We start from the raw sequence: 20,149 nt of genomic DNA on the forward strand, positions 1-20,149 counted from the left end.
GTAAGCACATTTGAGGAGTGTTTCCGAATCTGTGGGGTATGTATTTGGAAAATACGATGCTTTCACTCTGAGATCACTTCTGCCAATTGTTTTTCATATAGTTAGGTGTTACTGAGAAGGCCTTAAGGATTATCCTTTCTATCCCCTCCTTTGATAGAAGTAGTAACAATTGTTTTTAGGGCCTGTCACTGTGGCTCTGTTTTGCTCAGGTAAATTGAGCATTTCTGGCGACAGCCTGAGGGACAACTCAGGGAGCAGGGGACTGAGAAATGGGGAGATAGGAATATTAAGCCAGGCTATCCACACCAGGATGGTAGGTAAATTACTTTGTTTCTAGGCTTTGGTTTTCCAACTATAAAATAGGAATATTGTTTTCTCTCTCTACTCACAAAGTATATTGTAGCAAGTAAAGGAGATAATGAATGAAAATCTCATTTCAAGCTAGAATTACAATGTGTTTCAGTGTGTAATTTTCTCCTGCCTTCCTGCTGAATTTGCCTTACCTCAGCCTTCCCTGGCCATCTGCCGGCTCCGCCCATGACCAGCCCAGCAGTGCTGTGTTGCAGCACGAAGGACTCCAATTTAGTAGGTCAGTTTCAGCCTGGAATCTCACTCTTTATGACTCTGTCTAGACAATTAGGGCTGAGTTTATCATAACTAGAATCAACAGCAAACAATTATTTACAGCCTCTCTGATTACGCAGACACTAATAGGAGTCTCCTGTTCACGGTTGTAACCCTAGTCCCGAGCACAGTGTCTGGCACATAATAGGCACTCAACACATAGTTTCTAGATACAAAAATGAATCAAGAAGCAGCAGGAAAATAAAGGAATATTTAACACATAGCCACTGCCTTCAAAGACTTATAATCTAGTCAAGTTGACCGGCATTAAAGACAAAAGGCAAGAAGCAATGAAACAGTTGAGTCAGTCTACACAAGAGCCGCATGAGCATCGTGGAAGGAATTACAGGAGAGGTGGAAGGCCGCTCTCTTAGGAGGGACTACTGAAATTGGATGACAAATCTCCCAAGCACCACAAAGAGTGACACCACCTGGGAGACATTTTATCATGTTTGAGGACTATCCTTTATCATCAGCACAAGATTCTAGATCTTTTCCTTTGTCAGTGAGTCAGTCCATCCTGAATGGCGTGGCCAGGTTGCTTGCGGTGAGAAGTGGTTGGATTCTGGATGTAATTTAAAGGTAGGCCAAGCAGCCTGTAATGATGCTTAGATATGCTGTAAGAGAAACGGAAGTAAGAATGACCCCAAGGTATCTGGCCTGAGCAACTAGCACAACGGGGTGCCCTTCACTGAGATGGGGATTGAAACGAGGGCTTCAATTTTGGACATGTGACATTTGGAATGTCATGAGACATTGGGATGTCTGCGAAGCCCTGTCCTGAGCACATGGGGGGAGGATCTGGTGCACCAGTGGAGGGGCAGGCCTTAGACCTGAGATGGGAGCGTGGGGCATGCACAGGCCCTTCCTGTAGCAGGAGGAGAGATGAGTTGTACAAGGACAGGGTGACTGGAAGAGGGGGCAGCGAGGACCTGGGGAAGCTCTCCTGCAACGGCGTGTTTTTCTAAGGTTAACAGGAAGCCAGGTCAGCAGCTGAGAACGAAGGTAGGAAGAGGCGGCTTTACGACCGGGGCGGTGATGCTCTTCCAGGACAGCTCTAAGATGTCGGCTCACGACCCAACCGTGGGTCTCAATATCAACTGAGTGATTTAATAAAGCAAATGGAATCTTAAAATAGAGCTTTTTGTATGTATTAAGAGTAAGAATTACTTAATAAAAGCTTTATTTCAGTTGCATGTTTGTGCGTGTACATGAGTATCTGTGTGTATATTTGTGTTTGAGTCTTCCCTGGGTTATAGAAAAAATATTTTTAAAAACACTGGCCCAGGACCATGGGGAGAAATGAACATGGGACTGTCAAAGTCAGGGACCAAGTTAATAGTCATAGTTAACATTTCCACGTGAGAAAGGTTATAACATTCGTGGTGCAGACGTGGGGCCTGTTAGAGGGCACGCCCCTCCCTGCTGACCCACTCCCACCCCTCCCTAGCCACCTGCCCTCCAGGAAACCTTTTGGTGTGACTATTGTCAATGACGGGATGCTCACCAGGTTAAAAGTTTTAGCTTTCAGAATGTAATTTTCCTCTTATTAAAAGACGGGCCCTTCACGATCACTCTCTGGGATGCGGAGGGAGTGTCTGTCAGTTGGACTGTGGAAGCTGGTGGACTCAGTACCAAGTGTGACCTTATTAGGTAACACCGGACTGGATGGTGTCCTTCCATGTTGAACAGCTCTGAATTTTCTAAAACAAAACCAGTATCAGAAAACCAAGAAATCTTTTTTCTTCTTCAAACTTTAGCCCAGAATGGCACCAGTTAGCATTTAAATGTACGCTCTCTGCAATTTTAATGGGTAATTGAGCTAAGATTTATGCCTAGATTTCCTTCCTCTTTTAAGATTTGTTGGGTCTGCAGCTGATCCCAGTCAAATATAACTTTGTTTAGAAAAAAATTTGTTCATTTTAAAGATTTTACATGCCTCAATTGCTGAAAGTTTTTTCCTGTAAAATACATTAATGAATAATAGTTATGGATGTGTCAATAGGTGCCCTGAAAAATGGCCATTTATAGTTTTAATTTTAATGAGCTCGGTTTATTTTCTAGACAATGTAATTTAGAATAATAAAAGTACTCCTCCAGTTCCATATTTTGCCTGATTGGTAAAAGTGGTTTGGAGATTATTAACTCGAACTAATTTTCTAGGCACCTGACCAATTTATGAATTGTTTGAGTTTTTAAGTACTTTTTCCTTATGACCAAGGCGATATCAAAGCCAGTGTATTAGGCAGGCTATCAGACACACACACGCTGTACAGAGAACGCATTTTCCCTGCAACATTGCTCTCTTCCTACTGCATTTATTCCGATTTACTCAGATTTGGAGCACTGCAGTAACCACGTGGAAGTGGAACAGAGGAGGGCTGAAAACGGGACGCGGGCCTGCAGTGTCAGTGCGCGCCAGCCAGGCCCTGCACTGCAGCGTCAGTGCGCCAACGATGACCCTGCACTGCAGCGTCAGCGCGCCAGCGAGGCCCTGCACTGCAGCGTCAGCGCGCCAACGATGACCCTGCACTGCAGCGTCAGCGCGCCAGCGAGGCCCTGCACTGCAGCGTCAGCGTGCCAGCGAGGCCCTGCACTGCAGCGTCAGTGCGCCAACGATGACCCTGCACTGCAGCGTCAGCGCGCCAGCCAGGCCCTGCACTGCAGCGTCAGCGTGCCAGCGAGGCCCTGCACTGCAGCGTCAGCGCGCCAGCGAGGCCCTACACTGCAGCGTCAGTGCGCCAACGATGACCCTACACTGCAGCGTCAGCGCGCCAGCGAGGCCCTGCACTGCAGCGTCAGCGTGCCAGCGAGGCCCTACACTGCAGCGTCAGCGTGCGCCAACGATGACCCTACACTGCAATGTCAGCGTGCGCCAGCGAGGCCCTACACTGCAGCGTCAGCGCGCCAGCGAGGCCCTACACTGCAGCGCCAGCGTGCGCCAGCGAGGCCTACACTGCAGCGCCAGCGTGCGCCAGCGAGGCCCTGCACTGCAGCGCCAGCGTGCGCCAACGATGACCCTACACTGCAATGTCAGCGTGCGCCAGCGAGGCCCTGCACTGCAGCGTCAGCGCGCCAGCGAGGCCTACACTGCAGCGTCAGCATGCGCCAGCGAGGCCCTGCACTGCAGCGTCAGCGCGCACCGGCGAGGCCCTGCAGTGTAGTGTCAGCGCGTCAGTGTGCCAACTAGGACCCTGCACCTCAGCCCAGCTCTAACAGCCCAGTCTTGTGGATCCATTTCCTGTCCCTGGGGGTCCTCCCTGCTCTGGGGTTCAGGGGTTCGGTCCCCGCTTTCACTTCCCCGAGCGCCCAGAGAAGCCCTAGCTGCAGAGCTGGGCGGGCCATGAGGTCCGTGTCCACCGCGCGTCGCTGCCCTTCGTCCAGACTCTCGGGGTTTCCTGCACGGCCAGCTTTTCGCTGCGCACCTCCGGTGCCTCTTCCCCTGCTCCAGGCGGGAGCCCGGGCGGGGTGGGGGTGGGGGGAAGCCCTGGCCTCTGCGCCCCTTCGCCCCCAGCCTGCTGTCCAGCAGGGGCCCTTCCCCGACGTGAGGGCTCCCCCCCCCCGAATTCACAAAGCTTAGGAGACGTCCGCGTTAGGGTCTCCCTCTGACGGGGGTGGGCACGGCCGGGGGAAGGGCCCCCACGCGGGTCCTCCGGGCGGCGCAGGGAGCGCGTATAGGAAGCTGGGGGACGGGGCTGGCCCAGGGTGACGCGGGCGCTCCCTCGGGCTACGGAGCGTGGGTGCAAACTCCGCGGGGGCCGTGGCAGGTCCCGGGCACTCCGCTCCCACGACCCGAGAGACACCGCGGCACGCGGCGGGTGCGTGTTCAGTAAGGGAAGGCACCTCCACGCGCCCGCAGGAGGGTCCCTGGCCGCAGGCGGAACGCGGAACCCAGCCTGAGGCGGCCCTTTCTGGGGCGCCCGGGGGTGGAGGGTGTCTCCACGTCGGGCCTGAGCGGGGCCAGCGCTGCAGGGAGCCACCGGCCCTCCGCGAGGCAGGCGGCGCCCGCACCGGCCGGTCGGCGGAGAGCCCCGGTGCTGGGGCGGGAGGGCTGGGGTCCCCGCGCAGGGGGCTGGGACGCTCGCAGTCCGCCTCCCCGCCTCGGTTTCCCCCGCGGGAAGTCCCTTCCTGGGGAGGCCCAGGCGCGGGGAAGGCCGGGCCTCACGTGACCCAGGGTGGGGCGGAGGAGACCGGACCCGAGGGGCGGGGGGCGCCATCGGCCAGGAGCAGGAGGGGCCGTTGCCCCGGAATCGTCCGCGCCGCTCGCGCGTGCCGGCTCCTCACTGGCGCGGGCCAGGCGCTCGGAATCCCGGGGGCCGCCCGCCGCCCCAACCGGCCGCGCCCGCTCCCCGGGAGGGGAGGGGCTCGGAGACGCGCCGCGCGCCCCGGCTGCCTGCATACTAACGAGGGGCGGGGCCCGGGGCGGGGCCTGGGGCGCGGCGGCGCTGCGCCAGCGCGCGCCGGGACGCACCGCGGGGGGCGGGGCGATTGTGAGGTGGCGCTGACGCACGTTCCGGGCTTCTTAAGCGGCCAGGGCGGCGACGGCGGCGGCGCCCGAGCCGGTCTCGGGTGGCGGCGGTAGCCGCCGAGAGGGGCGGCGGGGCTCAAGTCGCGCCCCTGCCTCAGTCACGGTGTCCCTCTCACTGACTCCCCCTCCTTCCACCACGGCCGCGCCGCCCCCGACCCGGCGGCTTCCGAGGCGGGCAGCGGACGGGGCGCGTCTCCTCCCGGGGCCGCCGGCCTGATAAATGAGGGACTTCGGGCTCGGGGCGCTGCAGACCGCCCCGCTCCGCAGCAGCAGCCCCGGGCCCCTCTTCGGCGGCGGGGCGTACCGTCCTTACGCCGCGGGGCCCCCCGCGGCCGCCGCCCCGCCGCCCGCCGCCACGCCCTGCGGCCCGCTCCCGCCGCCGCCGCCTGTCACCGCGCTCCCGGAGGCCGCCGCCGCCTTCCCCGGGCCCCCGGGCGGCGCGGCGGCCGCGTCCCCTCGCCCCCGGCGCCCGGCGCCGCGGCAGGCCATGCAGGATGAGCGGCCGCCGGGGCTGACACAGCAGCCGGCGCGGCCGCGCTCGGGGGCGGCGGCCGCGGAGAAACTCCCCAACCACCGCCCCGGCGGCGGCACGAACGCGGGTGTGACCCACCTCCTCCCCTCCCAGGACTTCAAACCGAGTCTGCACCTCCCCGCCTCCTCCTCCGCCTCCTCCCGCTGCTGCTGCCGCACCGCCTCCCCGCAGGACTTCAGTGAGCGGCAGCAGCAGCAGCTGAGCAGCCAGAAGAGGAAAGAGTTCAGCCCTCCCCGCCTTCCCCACCCTCCGGACTCGAAGCCGCCGCCGCTCCGCCGCCCCGGCCGGCTCAGCCCGCCGCCCGCCCCGCGCCCGCCGCCGCCGCCGCCACCGCCGTTCAGCCTCCCGCACCCGCCGCACCTCCCGCCGCAGGACTTCGCCCCGCGGCAGCGCCCGGCCGACCTGCCCCCGCTCCCGCAGCTCCAGCCTTCGCCGCCCGCAGCCCCGCGGCGCCGCCACGGAGGCGCGGGCAGCCCTCGCAGGACCCCGGCCGCGGGCGAGGGCAGCGCCGCCGAGCCCCCCGATGCGGGCTTGGCCCCCTCGACGCCGCCGGTGAACCCCGCGCCGGGCTCCATGGAGTCGCCCAACCACCCTCTGCTCGGCAGCCCCAGCAGCCTCCTGCCCGGCGGTGCGCTCGGCGCGGGCGCCTTCAGCAGCCTGCAGAGCCCGGACCTTCCGCACCCGGGCGGCGGCGGCGGCGGCGGCGGCGGCGGCGCGGGCGGGGGGCCCCCCGGCGGCGGGGGAGGCGGCTCCGCGTCGCCGCCGCCGCCGCTGCCCGGCTTCGGCACCCCCTGGTCGGTGCAGCCCGCGTCGCCGCCGCCCCAGCCGCCGCCGCAGCCGCAGCCGCCGCCCCAGCAGCCGCCGCCGCCGCCGCCGCCCCAGCAGCCGCCGCAGCCGCAGCCGCCGCCGCCGCCGGGCTCGTCCAGCGCCGCCCCGGGAGGCGGCGGCGGCGGCGGCTCGCTCAGCGCCATGCCGCCGCCCAGCCCCGACCCGGAGAACGGCTTCTACCCCGGGCTGCCGTCGTCCATGAACCCGGCCTTCTTCCCCAGCTTCTCGCCCGTGTCCCCGCACGGCTGCGCGGGGCTCGGCGTCCCGGCCGGCGGCGGCGGCGGCGGCTTCGGCGGCCCGTTCTCGGCGCCCGCGGTGCCCCCGCCCGCCATGAGTTTACCTCAGCAGCCGCCCCCGCCCGCGGCCCCGCAGCAGCCGCCCAGCCGGCGGTCGCCCGTCAGCCCGCAGCTCCAGCAGCAGCACCCGGCGGCCGCCTTCCTGCAGCAGAGGAACAACTACAACCACCACCAGGTGCGCGGGCGCGGCGGGCGGGCGCGGGGCTCGGCTCGGTCCTGGCCCCGGCGGGCGCGCTGGAAGCCGGGCCGGGCGCCCCTGGAACGCGGGCGGGCGGGCCCCGCGCCCCTCGCCGCGGGACACCCTCCCCGCGACCCCGCCCGCGGACGCCCCCCGCCGGAGGGCCGCCGTCCGGGTTCCCGAACCCGAGAGTCGCGGCGGGGACGAGGCGGGGACGCGGGGCCGGCGGGCCCGGGCGGCGTGGGAAGCGAACTTGGGAAGGAGGGACATGGTCGCCGGGGCCGGTGCGTGTCGCCCAGTGAGGGACCCGCGGCGGGCGCTGCCCGCGAGTTTGTTTCCCGCTCCGTCGGCAGCGCGGGGCGGCGGGAGCGGAGCGGAGCGGCCCGGCGGCTGCCCGCCCGGCGCCCGGGGCCGGGGCCGCGTCCTCCGCGCCGCCCGAGGGCCTGGGAGCCGCCGGGAGCCGGCCCCGCGTCCCCACGAGGACGCGCCCGTGGAGCCCGCGCCCGTTCCCGGCCGGGTAACGTTTCGTGCGTTTTTAAACCAAACCGAAGTGGAGCCGGGCCGCGGCGCGGCGCCTGGGAGGGAGGGCGGGCGGCTCCGGGGCGCCTTCGGGACGCCCTCGCGGGCCCAACCGCCCGGCGCCGCCCGCTGCCCGGGTCCGCGCCGCACGGAGCCGCCCGCGGGCCGCGCTCCCCGCCCCGGCCCGGCCCGCGCTGCCCGGTCGGCGCGGCGCCTCGGGCCTCGGGCGCGCTCGGGGCGGGCGGGGGCGCCCTGCGGGGCCGTTTCGCGCGAGGGCGGCGGGGCGGCCGTGGCCGGTGCCCGCTCGCTCCGGAACCCGCCGCGGGCCGGGGAGTGTCGGGCGACCGGCCGTGTGAAGGGCGAGCCGCGGCTTTGACACCCGAGCGACAGTTAACAGTCCGCCCCGGGAGCGGCGCAGCAGTTACAGCGCCCGAGAGCGCGGGACGCGGCCCGAGAGGGTGGGAACGCGGGGTCTGAAATAACGCTCCGCTTCTTCATGATGGGCACGGTTTTTAAGTGGAAACTTGGCACAGAAAATGGTAGGGTTTTTTGTTGCGGCGGTGCTGCCTTTCCGTTCCCGAAGACGGTGTGGAACGTGGAGGCCGCGTCCGTGACCCGCCCTCGGCCGCGAGCCGCCGGCTGCGGAAAGATGGGCCCGCGGGGAGGAGGTGACAGCTGTCACTGGGCTCGGGCGGGAGCCGCGGGCCGTGCGGCCGGCGCCCCGCGTCCCGCCGCTGCCCCGCGTCCCGCGCGGGAGGCAGCGGCCGCCCCGCCCCGCGCGGCCCGTCGGTCCGCAGGCGGCGTGTTCGCGGGCAGGTGCGCGGCCGGCCGGGCGCGGCTCGTGCGTCGGGAGCAGGTTCTCTAGGGAGCTGCGCGCTGACTCGGCGCCTGCCCGGCCCCTGCCCGTTTCGGCTACATGTTAGCGCACAATTGTTAAAGTGTAAGTTTATTGATAATCTAGTTGTTAGCAGGGAACACATTTTCAAAACCTGCAGTTGACAGGCTCGTCGATGACATAACTTTTTGCCATCCGTTCCAGTTTGGAATATAGTCTACTTTTGGGGAAAATGGATGAAGCTAATGGAGACTCGTATTATTAAGGTCTTTACTAGAATAACCAAAGCGTGTAGTTGTTTATTTTTTATATCTCAGTGGATCCACCTATGGGTAACATTAGATAATTGCTTAGCAGTTCCGTGGATAATTAAGTGAAAAAAACACAAACACTGTGGAAGAAACTACACTAAAACTGGAATAAAAGATCTTAACAGTTCAGAAAAACAGTGCAGAAAAGAACCTGTTTCCTATACTTTCCCTATCCCAAAAGGCCTTCATTAATTTGTATAGCAGAATAATACCAAATCTTATTATTCACTTTTGCAGTGATACAACTTGTATTGGAAAGCTAGTCCAAATATTTCTCCCATATGGTTGGTATGTTTTGATGGATAAAGGCCATATTTTTAGTTGTGTGCCTATGTTGCTTTAAGTTCATAATGTAAGGTATATCATTAAGGATCTTCAAAGTTAATTTCAATTTAAATGTATATATCATGTATATGGTCCTCTCTGAAGGGGAAAAAAATAACTACTATGCTTCTATTTTTGTAATTGTCATGAAATCTCCGTTTGATTCAGTATAATTTATAAGTAGACAAGAGGATGAAAACTCCCCTCACCTTAAATGGATGTTTTAGTTCAGCAAGATCTCAAGCCTGTTACTTTTGGTAAACTAATTAAAGATATATTTTATATATTCTGCATTTAACTTTTTAAAGAACATATAAATTCTTAGCTCAGGTCCAAAATTTGAACTTCAGTTATAAACTCTTTAAATGCCTGTAATTTAAATAGATATGTTTTTCCCAGCCTCTTCTGAAACAATCTCCTTGGAGCAACCATCAGAGCAGTGGCTGGGGCACTGGAAGTATGTCCTGGGGAACGATGCACAGCAGAGATCATCGTAGAACTGGAAACATGGGAATTCCAGGAACTATGAATCAGATTTCCCCCCTGAAAAAACCGTTTTCTGGTAATGTCATCGCACCACCGAAGTTTACTCGCTCTGCTCCGTCACTGACGCCAAAATCTTGGATTGAAGACAATGTGTTCAGAACAGACAGCAATAGTAATACACTCTTACCCTTACAGGTAAGGATGGTATGCAAAGGGCCTTATTTCTAATGTTAATCGTTCAAAATTAGAAATTGAGTGGTGGTGGTAGTAGTAGTGTGATAAAATTAACAGATTAAAAAAGAGAAAGTTTTTGTTTTTAACCATATATAGTATCATCATCAGGATAAAACACCTGTATGAAGAAAATTGACACTATAAAAAATTCTGTAAGCGCACAATAGTAAATAAGCTTCATAAAATGTAGAAAAACCTGCTGAATTTCTTAAGTACATATTGAAGATTTTAATTGGCAACTCCTTAAGAATGCCTTAATTTATTAATCTTTAATGGGTCACCAAAATGAGTTTTTCCTACAGTATAGCTAAACTAAAATGTTAACAGTGCATAGATTTGACTACGATCGGCTGTACGTATATTAGAATATACTTAGTACAGCTATGATTATGGCAAAATAATATTAGGGCTTTTTACATAGAATTAAATTTTGTCTTCACTGGTTCATGACTGTTTTTTTCTAAATGTGGCCTACTAGTTATGATGGTTGACATTTTTTCAGGCCTCCTTGTATTTCGTTGATATTACAGGTTAATGAAACTCCTTTATGGATATTTAAAATTAGATTTTTTTCCTAATACTTTTAGAAGATGGAATAAAGATAGAAAGAACTCTGTGCTTTTTTTTTTTTTTTTTTTTTTTTTTTTTGTGGGTGGGTATGGGGAAGAGAACTGCTTATTTCTGATGAAAACTTCTATGCTGTTGAAGGTGAGATCTAGTTTGCAGTTGCCAGCTTGGGGCTCAGATTCACTCCAAGATAGTTGGTGCACTGCAGCCGGAACATCCAGAATAGACCAGGTAGGCTGCACAGTGTATATTTTTCAGGACTTTGGCTAGGAGTTTAGTGTTTATATTACCAGGAGGGTTTATTATTTTAATTTCCAATTATACCTATTTAAGCATATGTCAGAGAGTGTTAAAGGAATTTATTTTTAAAGGGTCACTTGACTTAAACTATTGAATATAAAATGCTTCATTTTTATATTTAAATGTAATTCATGATCATTTTATATTTCCGAAACATAAGTTTATTTTTGGAAAAAGGAATTATATACCCAAGAGCACCTGGCTTTAAACATCAGTCAAATGGAACAGATATTTTATCTCCTTTTAGAAGTCTTTTCGATTAGATACAAAATCATATGTTTATTTAACCTCCAACTTTACATATCACCAGTGTTTTACAGGATTTTTTAGTAAAGTTTTTCGTAAACTCTGCTACATTGGTCTTGAGATATGTTTCTTGAAAAGGCCTGTCTTAGTTCAGCTTTTTCAACTCGATAAAAAATTTTATGGTACAGTATTTCTTCTAAATTTTGTTACTGCTCTTACATGTTGTCTTCTTCCAAATAATCAGTTTCTCTGGGAAAAACACTGAGTCAGCTGGGCACCAGTATAAATCAAATTACTATCAAGCCTTTTGTGCTTACAAAATGCTCTGTCTCTTCCTACAGACTAAATTTGAATGCATACTGGGTACTAGGTGTTGAGAATTATTTTGGGATACGTAGAAAACTCAGTCCTTACATAAGAGGGTTCTTTTCTGCAGAACCCAAGTTTGAGCACAGAGTTGACATTATAGGAGTCCACTGAATAGAGCTATGTTATCTTAGCTAAGACTCTTCCTTAGTTAACTTATCAACAGGAGATGATTTTACAAGTAAGGACTGTGTAAATAGATTAATAATACATTTGTAAATAACATTCTGACCTGGAGGGTTAGCAGTAACTTCAGTAATCAACCATTAGCACTTGTTTTAGACAAGTCCTACCTATTTACCAAAGTAGTCCTGCCAGGATCTTCACTTCAAAATAAGTAGTTATCTCGTGTAATTTGTAATTTACTGTCTTGGTGAAAGTTAGCCATCCATCTATTTCTACTCCCTTTTTCACCCTTGTTCCTTTAGGCCATATTAGTGGCATTTTTATGGTAGCATTTTTATGTCGTTCGCATTGAATATGTAAATGCCTAGGAAATGGTATGTTAGAAGAGAAGAATTATGGTAATATTTTGAAGTTGGCAAGGCACATATTTTTAGAGTGGAAGAGACAAAATTATTCCAGTATAAAAGGGTCGACCTAAGAGAGGGATATGCCTCTCCAGAGGAGGAAGGCAAATTGGCTGCCATGTAAAGGGCCTGCGGTTGGTGTGGGGAGCATATGCTGAGAAAATAGGGTGTTGAGATGGTGTCAGTTGGTGGAATCCTGAGAGCAGAGGTGATGAGGAAAGGGGGGAAGTTTGCAAGTCGGGCTCTGCAGCGGTGCCCCTGGGGGTGCCCCAGGGTGAGTGCCTCCAACCCTCCCTCTTAGACCACAGTCAGAGCCACTATGCTTTTACCTATTTTGTAATCTAGTATCTAGGGTTTTAGATAAATTCATTCTAGTAAAAATTTTTTTCTTTTTTTCTTTTTTTTTTGTAAGTGACTGAGGAATTGGCATTCCTTATGGACTCTTAGCAAGAGGTGTTATGTGATAAGCTGGAGACAGTGATGAAAACAAAAAGATAGTGAAAAATGAACTAAACTAGAAGCAAAGGCAGTTTGAAACCCAAACCATCTTCCTCTTCCTCTCACTCTCTTTATGACAGTCTTCCTCTTCCTCTCACTCTCTTTATGACATCGTATGACACAGTTTATGGGCCTTCATCTGTTTGGGTCATAGTTTCATTATAGCAGGAACTAGGTCACGTGAGACCTTTTTAGTTCTTACACTTTCTCTGACCTCTCTTGGCCATTTCTTTTCCTCCTGCCTCCCTCTTCCCTGGTCCCTACTAGCCACCCTCCCCCCCTTATTTTTAGAATCCAAGGGTCTTGGTTTATTGGGGGCGAAGAGATGGGTTTTGGTCCCAAGCAGTAGGAAGGTAGTGTATGACCTCTCAGCTGGTCTTGAAAGCAATTTTGTTGTCTCCTTTGAGTACCTTAAGGGTACTTGTACAAAATTTGTTCTGTGTTTCTTCTACCATAAAAGGTTGAGGTATTTGAAGTTGAGATTCTTAAAAATACAGCAGTAGCTACAAACTGCAGTTGGTATCTTAAACTGTTGGGTAGTTCCTCACTATTTGGCAAAGTTAAAATTATAGAAAATATTTAAAACAAATATGTAGAGGGATTATTTTCATCTCATTCTTTTGCATCATATACAACATTCTAATACTAATAAGTGTTAGTTAACAAATACATTATTTTAAAACATTTAAGTTTTCATTTCCTTTAGTCTCCAATTGATTAGGCCTTAAAAATACTAAACTAGAACTGAAGTCTTAACTCTTATACCTGGATACTTCAGGCCTTACCTATAATTGAATTCAGTAAGTGGGAAAGAAATAATTTTATTGGTTGGTTTTATTTCAGATGTACATAAAATTTTTCAGGTTTGCATGTCTTTATTTTAAATAATCCACTTTTTATGGACCAGGTTCAAATGAAAAACTTTTTTAAAACAAATATAAATCGTTATGCATATTTCTTACTTGAAAATGAATGTTAGCTATCTCCATTAATATCTTTAAGGCTAAGAATTACTTTTCTTTAAAACTCTCTTAGCTAGTTACCCGTGCAAGAAATCATATTCAAAAGTGTGAGTTCTAAATTACCTTAAAATTGAATTTCCTTTAGATATTAAGGTTGCAGTATATTTATTCATTGACACCTGACTATTTTAAATGAAAGAGTAAATATACTAGTAGCTGAAGTTATTACAGGTTCTTATATGGCCCATCAGTTCTCTGTAAACACAACAACATCAGGCCTTTAAAACTATAACGTAGCCCCTGAAGCCTGTGAGACGTGTGTTGGCCTTCCTCCAGCTGGGAGATTATCAGTATATTCAACTCTAGATTTGTGTTCTGATGGAGGTTCTGCCTGCAGTTCTTGAGCAGGTCACGTGAACTGCCTTGAATTAATTGAACGTATTTTCCACCAATCTTTAAAATTCGGGGTATGATGATAATGTGATAAATGACAACATGGTCATCTCTTTCAGAAAAATATATTATTTGGAGTCTTTATTCTCTTTACACAAAAAAACAATACACTATACTAGACCAAGTCCCATTTTTCATTTAATAAAAGATTTCTTAAGTTGTGGTTGTTGAACTGGATGAACTTCAGGGACATTGGACGTTGGTCGTCACCAAACTCTTACACCTACTGAAAATGAGAGAGCATGGGCTCTCTTACACATGTAGGTAATGGGTGCTTTCTTTTCATGTGTCCTATCCTGTGTTCAGTTCTGTAATTATACTTGATAGATTCTTAACACCAATATTTTCTACTTGCCTGTCCATTTTCTTTAACCCATGTGGGTACTAGAATGAATAGCTTTGGCCATTTGGGGGTCTTTAAAATAAAAAAAAAACAATTCAGAGTCACTGTTATAGCACTTCGTTGAGGTTGAGAATAATAAAGGGAAGTCTACAAAATGAATGTTCATTATGCATGTGGTAGTGTTTTAATTACCCTTGGGATATATGGGCGGAAATACTATTCTTTACCATTGAAAAGGTGAAAGTCCGGTCAATGGCGAGAGGGGTATCTGTGCGGAACAACTAGAGAATGTGAGAGAGCGGGCTGAGCACTGCGTTGTGAAGTAAGGCCGAGAGCATAGCGTACACTGCTAATGCAGGGCAGTGCTGTAACAGTGTGCGATCAGGAGCGGACAGTCAGTATTAAAATTGAGGACAGTGTTAGCACAGCTTTACTTTTTTATTTTAAAAGTGGAGAACCAAACACAAAAGTACAGAAAAAGCTCGTCTTTCTACTTGGAGAAGAATACATGCACAAGCATCTGGCGTATCTTTAGACATGAGGATATAGGGTTTTTCTATGATCCATCTCTTTGTTTGGAAGAACACTTCATTGTCAAGAGGGAAAGGTTCTACATGACCACTTCCTTTTCTTGAAATAGAGAAGGGCTTTGTATATATCAAAGCAAAAATATGACATTCCATTAGAAAGTTCCCTTTCAGTTGAAATTCCTCTGGTACTAATTGTACTATCATTGACTTTCTTAGTTATGTTTCAGTGTTTGAAATTATCTCTATTTTTGAACATGTACCTTTAGTCTCATTAAATCCAAATAGCAATTTTGGGATGTCATGAGCTCTTGGCCTGCTCAAGGGTATTTTGTGTGTTTGGTGCTTTAAAAATCATGTGGGATGCAGCTGATGAGTTTTAACAAAGTAAAACTAAGCTAATTGTTTTTAAATAGCTTTGCTATTTTCTTTACTAAAGTGAGACTTTGTTTCATGATGAGAGACTTGTCTGGAAAGGAAAATAAGGACCTTATAAGTGGACATCTCACTATTTCAGCTGGATATATAGGCATTAAGGCTAAAGCTATTAATAATACATACAACAATTTTGTGTAACAGTTGTCAGAGTTGATTGCATAGTGATCACTGATACTTACTGAATAGCTTACCTATGTGTTTTCCCTTCAGATCTTAAATATTGCCCATACCCATTGACAGTGTATATAGAATTACTTCATTAATTTTACTGTTCTCTAAAGCAAGAGAAGATCACACTCCTTGGAATAGAGTTAGAAGGTGGCCACAAAAGTTACGTGAGAAATACCATTTGGGTGGTGCTAATAGTCACTATTCATTACAGTATTCATAGATTGACTGAAGATGGGACAAAGTCTGATTCTGTTCAAAAAACGTCACTCTGAGAAGACAGCCCTGAACTATAACATATTTTATTTGTGAGAATTTAAGGTAAAAAGAATATGAAGAATTTATAGTATATTGTATCTTAGAACCTATATGATACAGAATACCTTCTGAGGTGTTTTTTTTTTTGCTTAATTATATAAACTTTTTTTATCATAACAGTTTATATTTTTAATTCTATTTTAAATACATCTGGAAACTTGGAATATAATAGCACTTAATCTTCCACTGTGTGTTCAGAAATTCAAATTGATAGCAAGGCCACATTAAAATCTGATGCTTGCCTCAGTTTAGTTAATTAACACTTGAGTGCCTGTTCTGTGGAGTGGCGGATTCTGAGAAGGCTTTACATGTAGTCTTATGTAATTGTCATACAAAAATTCAGTCTTTGCCCTCACAGACCTCAACTTAAATTTTTTACAAAGTTTTCATGGTAGAGAGAAAGTACTACTCAACAAACATTTGAGAGCTAGCTAATTCCATAATTAAAAGGTCTCTATCTCTGATTAACTTTGAAGTTTAGTGAGAGAGGTAGGAAAATTTTTAAAAATTAGTTATGAACAAAGTATAGTGGAAGCACAGAAGATGAAAATATTTGCATAGAGTACTAAAATTGTATGTCATTTTTGCCAAAGGGCTGTGCTCTTCTCTATTCCTTTTTTATTTATTATATAGTCTTTTGCTTTCCTATTATTTCTATTATTTTATAAGAGGATTTTAGGCATCATCTAGTCTGACATGGTTATTTTCTTTTCTAGAAGATGGAACAGAGCCTGAAGAGATTTAGTAACTTAAGGTCAAGAATCTCAGTGCTTCTTAAAGTATGGTCTCTGGACCTGTGGCCTCAATATTACCAGGGGCCACTCCCAACCTATTGAATTGACTTGTAGATGGGTTCCAGCAAGACTGTGTGTTTAACAAGCCTCCCAGATGATTCTGAAGCATGCTCCAGTTTGAGAACTGCTGTTGCAGCTCAGTGATTCTTTGTGCCTCCCTTGGTAATCAAGGCCACTGTTTAGGGAACCTGTTACTGATGGGTGTGCTCTGCCTGAGAAGTCCAAGTAAAAATAAGGGGCTGAACTATCGCTGATTGGCGATAAAGCTGGAATAAAGCCTCTGGCCTGGTACTCCTTTCATCATTCAGTGCTACTTTCCACAGTTAAATTCCTTGACAGCAACCTGTTTAATCTGCAGACTGATTCCAGCCCCCTAACATTAAAAAGCTCACAACCCTCATTTAGTCGTCGTAGTAGAGGGAGTAAATCATCATATTCTCAGGAAGCTTATGTTTTTCTTCAGCTTTCTAAAAGACTGCTTCTGAGCCTTCTGGATTGTAGACCCCTTTGGAAAACCAATGAAACCCATGAACCTTTCTTCGGAAACAAAGGACATGTACATGCATGTGCAGAATGTTGTATGTAATCTGAGATTTCATGATCCTTTTTTGAAGCTTATAACCCAGATATAGAAGAGCCAGTTCTGATTTCTGTGGAGACTATTTTTCCCCACTTTTATGATTCTTCTCTTTTCTTTTTCCATGTTAATCATTTTTGAGAGTTAAAAATGGCTTGCTCTGCATCCCCGTGTATTCATATGCTTGCACAAGCAAGCACGGGCGTGCATGCGGGCGCACACACAAATGGGTGGAGTTTAGCCCTGACATATTTTGGTAAAAATCTCCCTGTTGATTTGGGGGTCATGGGCCAGAGCTTGCTATGATAGTTCCCCCTATATATTCAAGTATATTGATTGTATATTGAGCACAATACTGCATACATTGATGAACGTTGTCAAAGAATCTATTAGGCAAGTTGAGGGATTTAACATTTACCGAACAAAACTTCTAATGACACAAAAGACTTTGTTCTGAGACTTGATGAGGTAGGGCACTTCATGAAATGAGAATGCTTTTGCTCCCCCGCTACCTTTTTGCAGGGGGTTGGATGGGAAGGAAGGTTAGAAATGCAAAGACAATATGTGAGGACTTCAGAGAGCAAGACTTGAATATAAATATTTTAGGTGCTAGTCTTTGTTTTGATACTGGTATTTCATGCTTTTGATTTTTTACTCTGTAACATGTTTATGCGCTCATTGTGGAATTCTGGATAAGTCAGATAGCATACAGTGTTTGATCGATGTTTAAAGTATGGTGCAATTGAATTAAGTCATTTTCCCTCAAATATTTTTTTCAAGTGCCAGTCGTCCTAGATACATGAGAAAAGTTTAGAAGTTAAATAACAACTAAAAATGCTTTCTGCGTGTATCACGGTTCAGAAATCTTCATAAGCTGAGAATGATAACAATAGAAATTATCTTACTGTATTGCATTAATACTGCCAGTGAAATGAGATTGCTTTTTATATGTGATTTTGGAGATAAATGTGTTAAATATGTTGTTCTTCAATATGAGAGATATTGTAGTGTACAGCATCCTTAGTTATCAGTATAGCCTTGGGATGCAAACTCAATAGTAATAGAATATTAATCGGATGTCCTATTTTATGTCAGAAGATTAAGATAATGTATTTATCATCGCTTTTTGAAAAAATATTGCATAGATTATATTGAGTCTTTTTTCCTTCTCTTCTAGGATCGAAGTAGAATGTATGACAGTTTGAATATGCACTCTTTGGAAAATTCCCTTATTGATATTATGAGAGCAGAGCATGATCCTCTTAAGGGTAGGTGACTTTAAAAAAAATCCTATATCATCCACCAATTTGTCTGCTTATCTTACCATTTTTATATGAAAGAAGCTTAGAGCTTAAGTAGCACTAAGTAGCACCTCTGCCACCTATAAAATTCTCTTATAACTGTTAATAAGAACCTTTGTCTTGGTGAAATGTCATACTTTTTCCTATGAAGCTTACTTTGATTTATGCTGATTGATACGGGGAGAAATGTAAACCCATCTCTCTAGGCTTGTTTTTTAAGAAAAAAGCCACTGTTTAGAGATATTCTGCAGTTCACCAGAAGATAAAAAATGGATCTAAAAGTGTATAGTATAGTCCCTTTCTAGAATTCTTCCAAATACAGAAATATTTTTTAAAAGTTTCCTGGAGTACTTTCATTCACAATTTGCAGTAATTCCAACCTAGGATTGTCCTGGGTTGACCTCCTTCCTTATTTTTCTTCTGCTTTATGTTGTAGGGTTTTGAAAGGGGATATTATAGTGGCTTCCCTGAGGCAGAGAATAGCTCTTCAGAAAGCTGGGGCAAATCAGGAAAAAGAATCAGTCCCACTGATCTTACAGTATCAGCCTTATTGTTAACTAAGTGTATCTGAAGAAATTTCATTAACATTCTTGTTTGCATTTGTCTTTAGTAATCAGTTTAGACATTGCCTTTTATATAAATGGTGAAAACTAGTGAACTGTGAGACTGTGAGTGATGATAAATATTAGTTATCTATTGCTGCGTAATCAAGTATCCCAAAACCTAGCAGCTTAAAACAACAATAAGCATTTATTACCTCACGTGGTTTCTGGGAGTCAAGAATTCAGGAGCAGCTTAACTCTGTGTGGCTCAGGATCTCTCATTGAGTTTCTTTGCGATCCTTCTATGTTTTGAATTCTATAAAGCCACGTCAGAATTCCCTTACAAACTTGAACCTAAAAACTCAAGAACTTCAGTGTTGGCAGCAGGGGAGGCCGGGGGGGCGGGGGGCTCAGGGGCTGACTTGGCAGTACTGATTAGATGTCTAAACATTTTTGTTTCTGGATTTTGCTTGTAAAGGAGTTTCTGGTTTTTCTAGTTTCTTTATTTGTAAGAAGCTTGAGAAGCTCAAGGAATCATTAGTGATTGTCGACAACATGTGCCAATGAGAATTCTCCTCACAAATGAATAACGACAATTATACTTTGTTTTGTATGGGTAATTTTTGCTTCCAACCAGAATTTAGCCTAGTTTTTTAAATTTTTGGATAGCATTGGGGTCTTGTTGTTTTTCACTGTTATGTTGACAGTTCCAGTAGCATTTGTCTTGGGTCCGTTATTTAAGAATAGAATCCAGTAGCTTCTGATTATGAAGAATTTCTATTTCCTTGACTCTCTAGACAGAAAACTCTTAGACATTCTAATGCAGTATAAAGCCAACATTAACTATTACCAGAGGGTAATGAAAAGGTTTTCATTGTTGTTCCCCCCCAGTCTTCTTTAAAAAGGCCTGTTGAAGATGTTCAGAGAAAAAACATCCTCTGCTGCACTATCAGTTATCTCAGCCTTTCTTGTTCTCTAGTCCGGGTTATGATAAAAGTGCAGGGAAACCCTAGAAAGGCTTTGAAAAAGGAAATGGAAGGAGCATAAGGCTAAGAGTAATTTAATAAGAATAAAAAAATCTCAAGTGAACTCAAAATTCCTTCCTTAGAAAAATTATCTCTGGCCATGGGAAGGGGAAAACATGCTCACCACCACCATTTGCAATCACAGTGACAAGTCTGTTTCTAATTGGAGTATTTTATGTTCTGCATTTATTATGGACAGGAATAAAAAGAAAAGAAAAACATCTGAGAACCCTCTGCACATAGAATAGAGAAGTTTTTCCGTGCTGCTCTCACCAGTGCAGACTCTGCTAGCTTCTGGTCTCATATTGTACATTTCCGCCCCACATGCTCATCATTTCAGATTTGATGGGGTGGGGCGGCTGGACTTCAGTAAAATCTGCTAAAGCAAGGTTGTGACTAGTGGAAGAAACTGAGTCCTAAACTTGATCTGTTTCCCCTTCTTCCCATTAGGGCAGCACTTCCTGTCCCATTTCTTCTCAATCATCTGCTCATCCCTTTC

At 48.2% G+C, this 20,149-nt stretch overlaps 1 protein-coding gene across 8 annotated transcripts in view; it reads left to right on the forward strand.

Moving 5' to 3' along the window:
• Nucleotides 1-5,372: 5,372 nt before the first annotated feature.
• CPEB2 (cytoplasmic polyadenylation element binding protein 2) overlaps nt 5,373-20,149 on the forward strand; it is a gene marked incomplete at its 5' end in the record, with an annotated part of 59,755 nt that continues 44,978 nt past the window's right edge. For 2 of the 8 annotated variants that reach the window (XM_081158653.1, XM_081158655.1), the window contains 4 exons: nt 5,373-6,983; nt 9,375-9,656; nt 10,404-10,493; nt 17,960-18,050. In XM_081158653.1, the coding sequence (XP_081014779.1) occupies nt 5,373-6,983; nt 9,375-9,656; nt 10,404-10,493; nt 17,960-18,050 (2,074 nt within the window). Of the gene's footprint in view, nt 6,984-9,374; nt 9,666-10,403; nt 10,494-17,959; nt 18,051-20,149 lie in introns of all 8 variants that reach the window. The other 6 variants (XM_081158657.1, XM_081158659.1, XM_081158656.1 and 3 more) reach the window with 4 other exon arrangements.

The sequence above is a fragment of the Miniopterus schreibersii genome (assembly GCF_964146895.1).
Source record: "Miniopterus schreibersii genome assembly, chromosome: 1".
NCBI classification, from domain to species: Eukaryota; Metazoa; Chordata; class Mammalia; order Chiroptera; family Miniopteridae; genus Miniopterus; species Miniopterus schreibersii.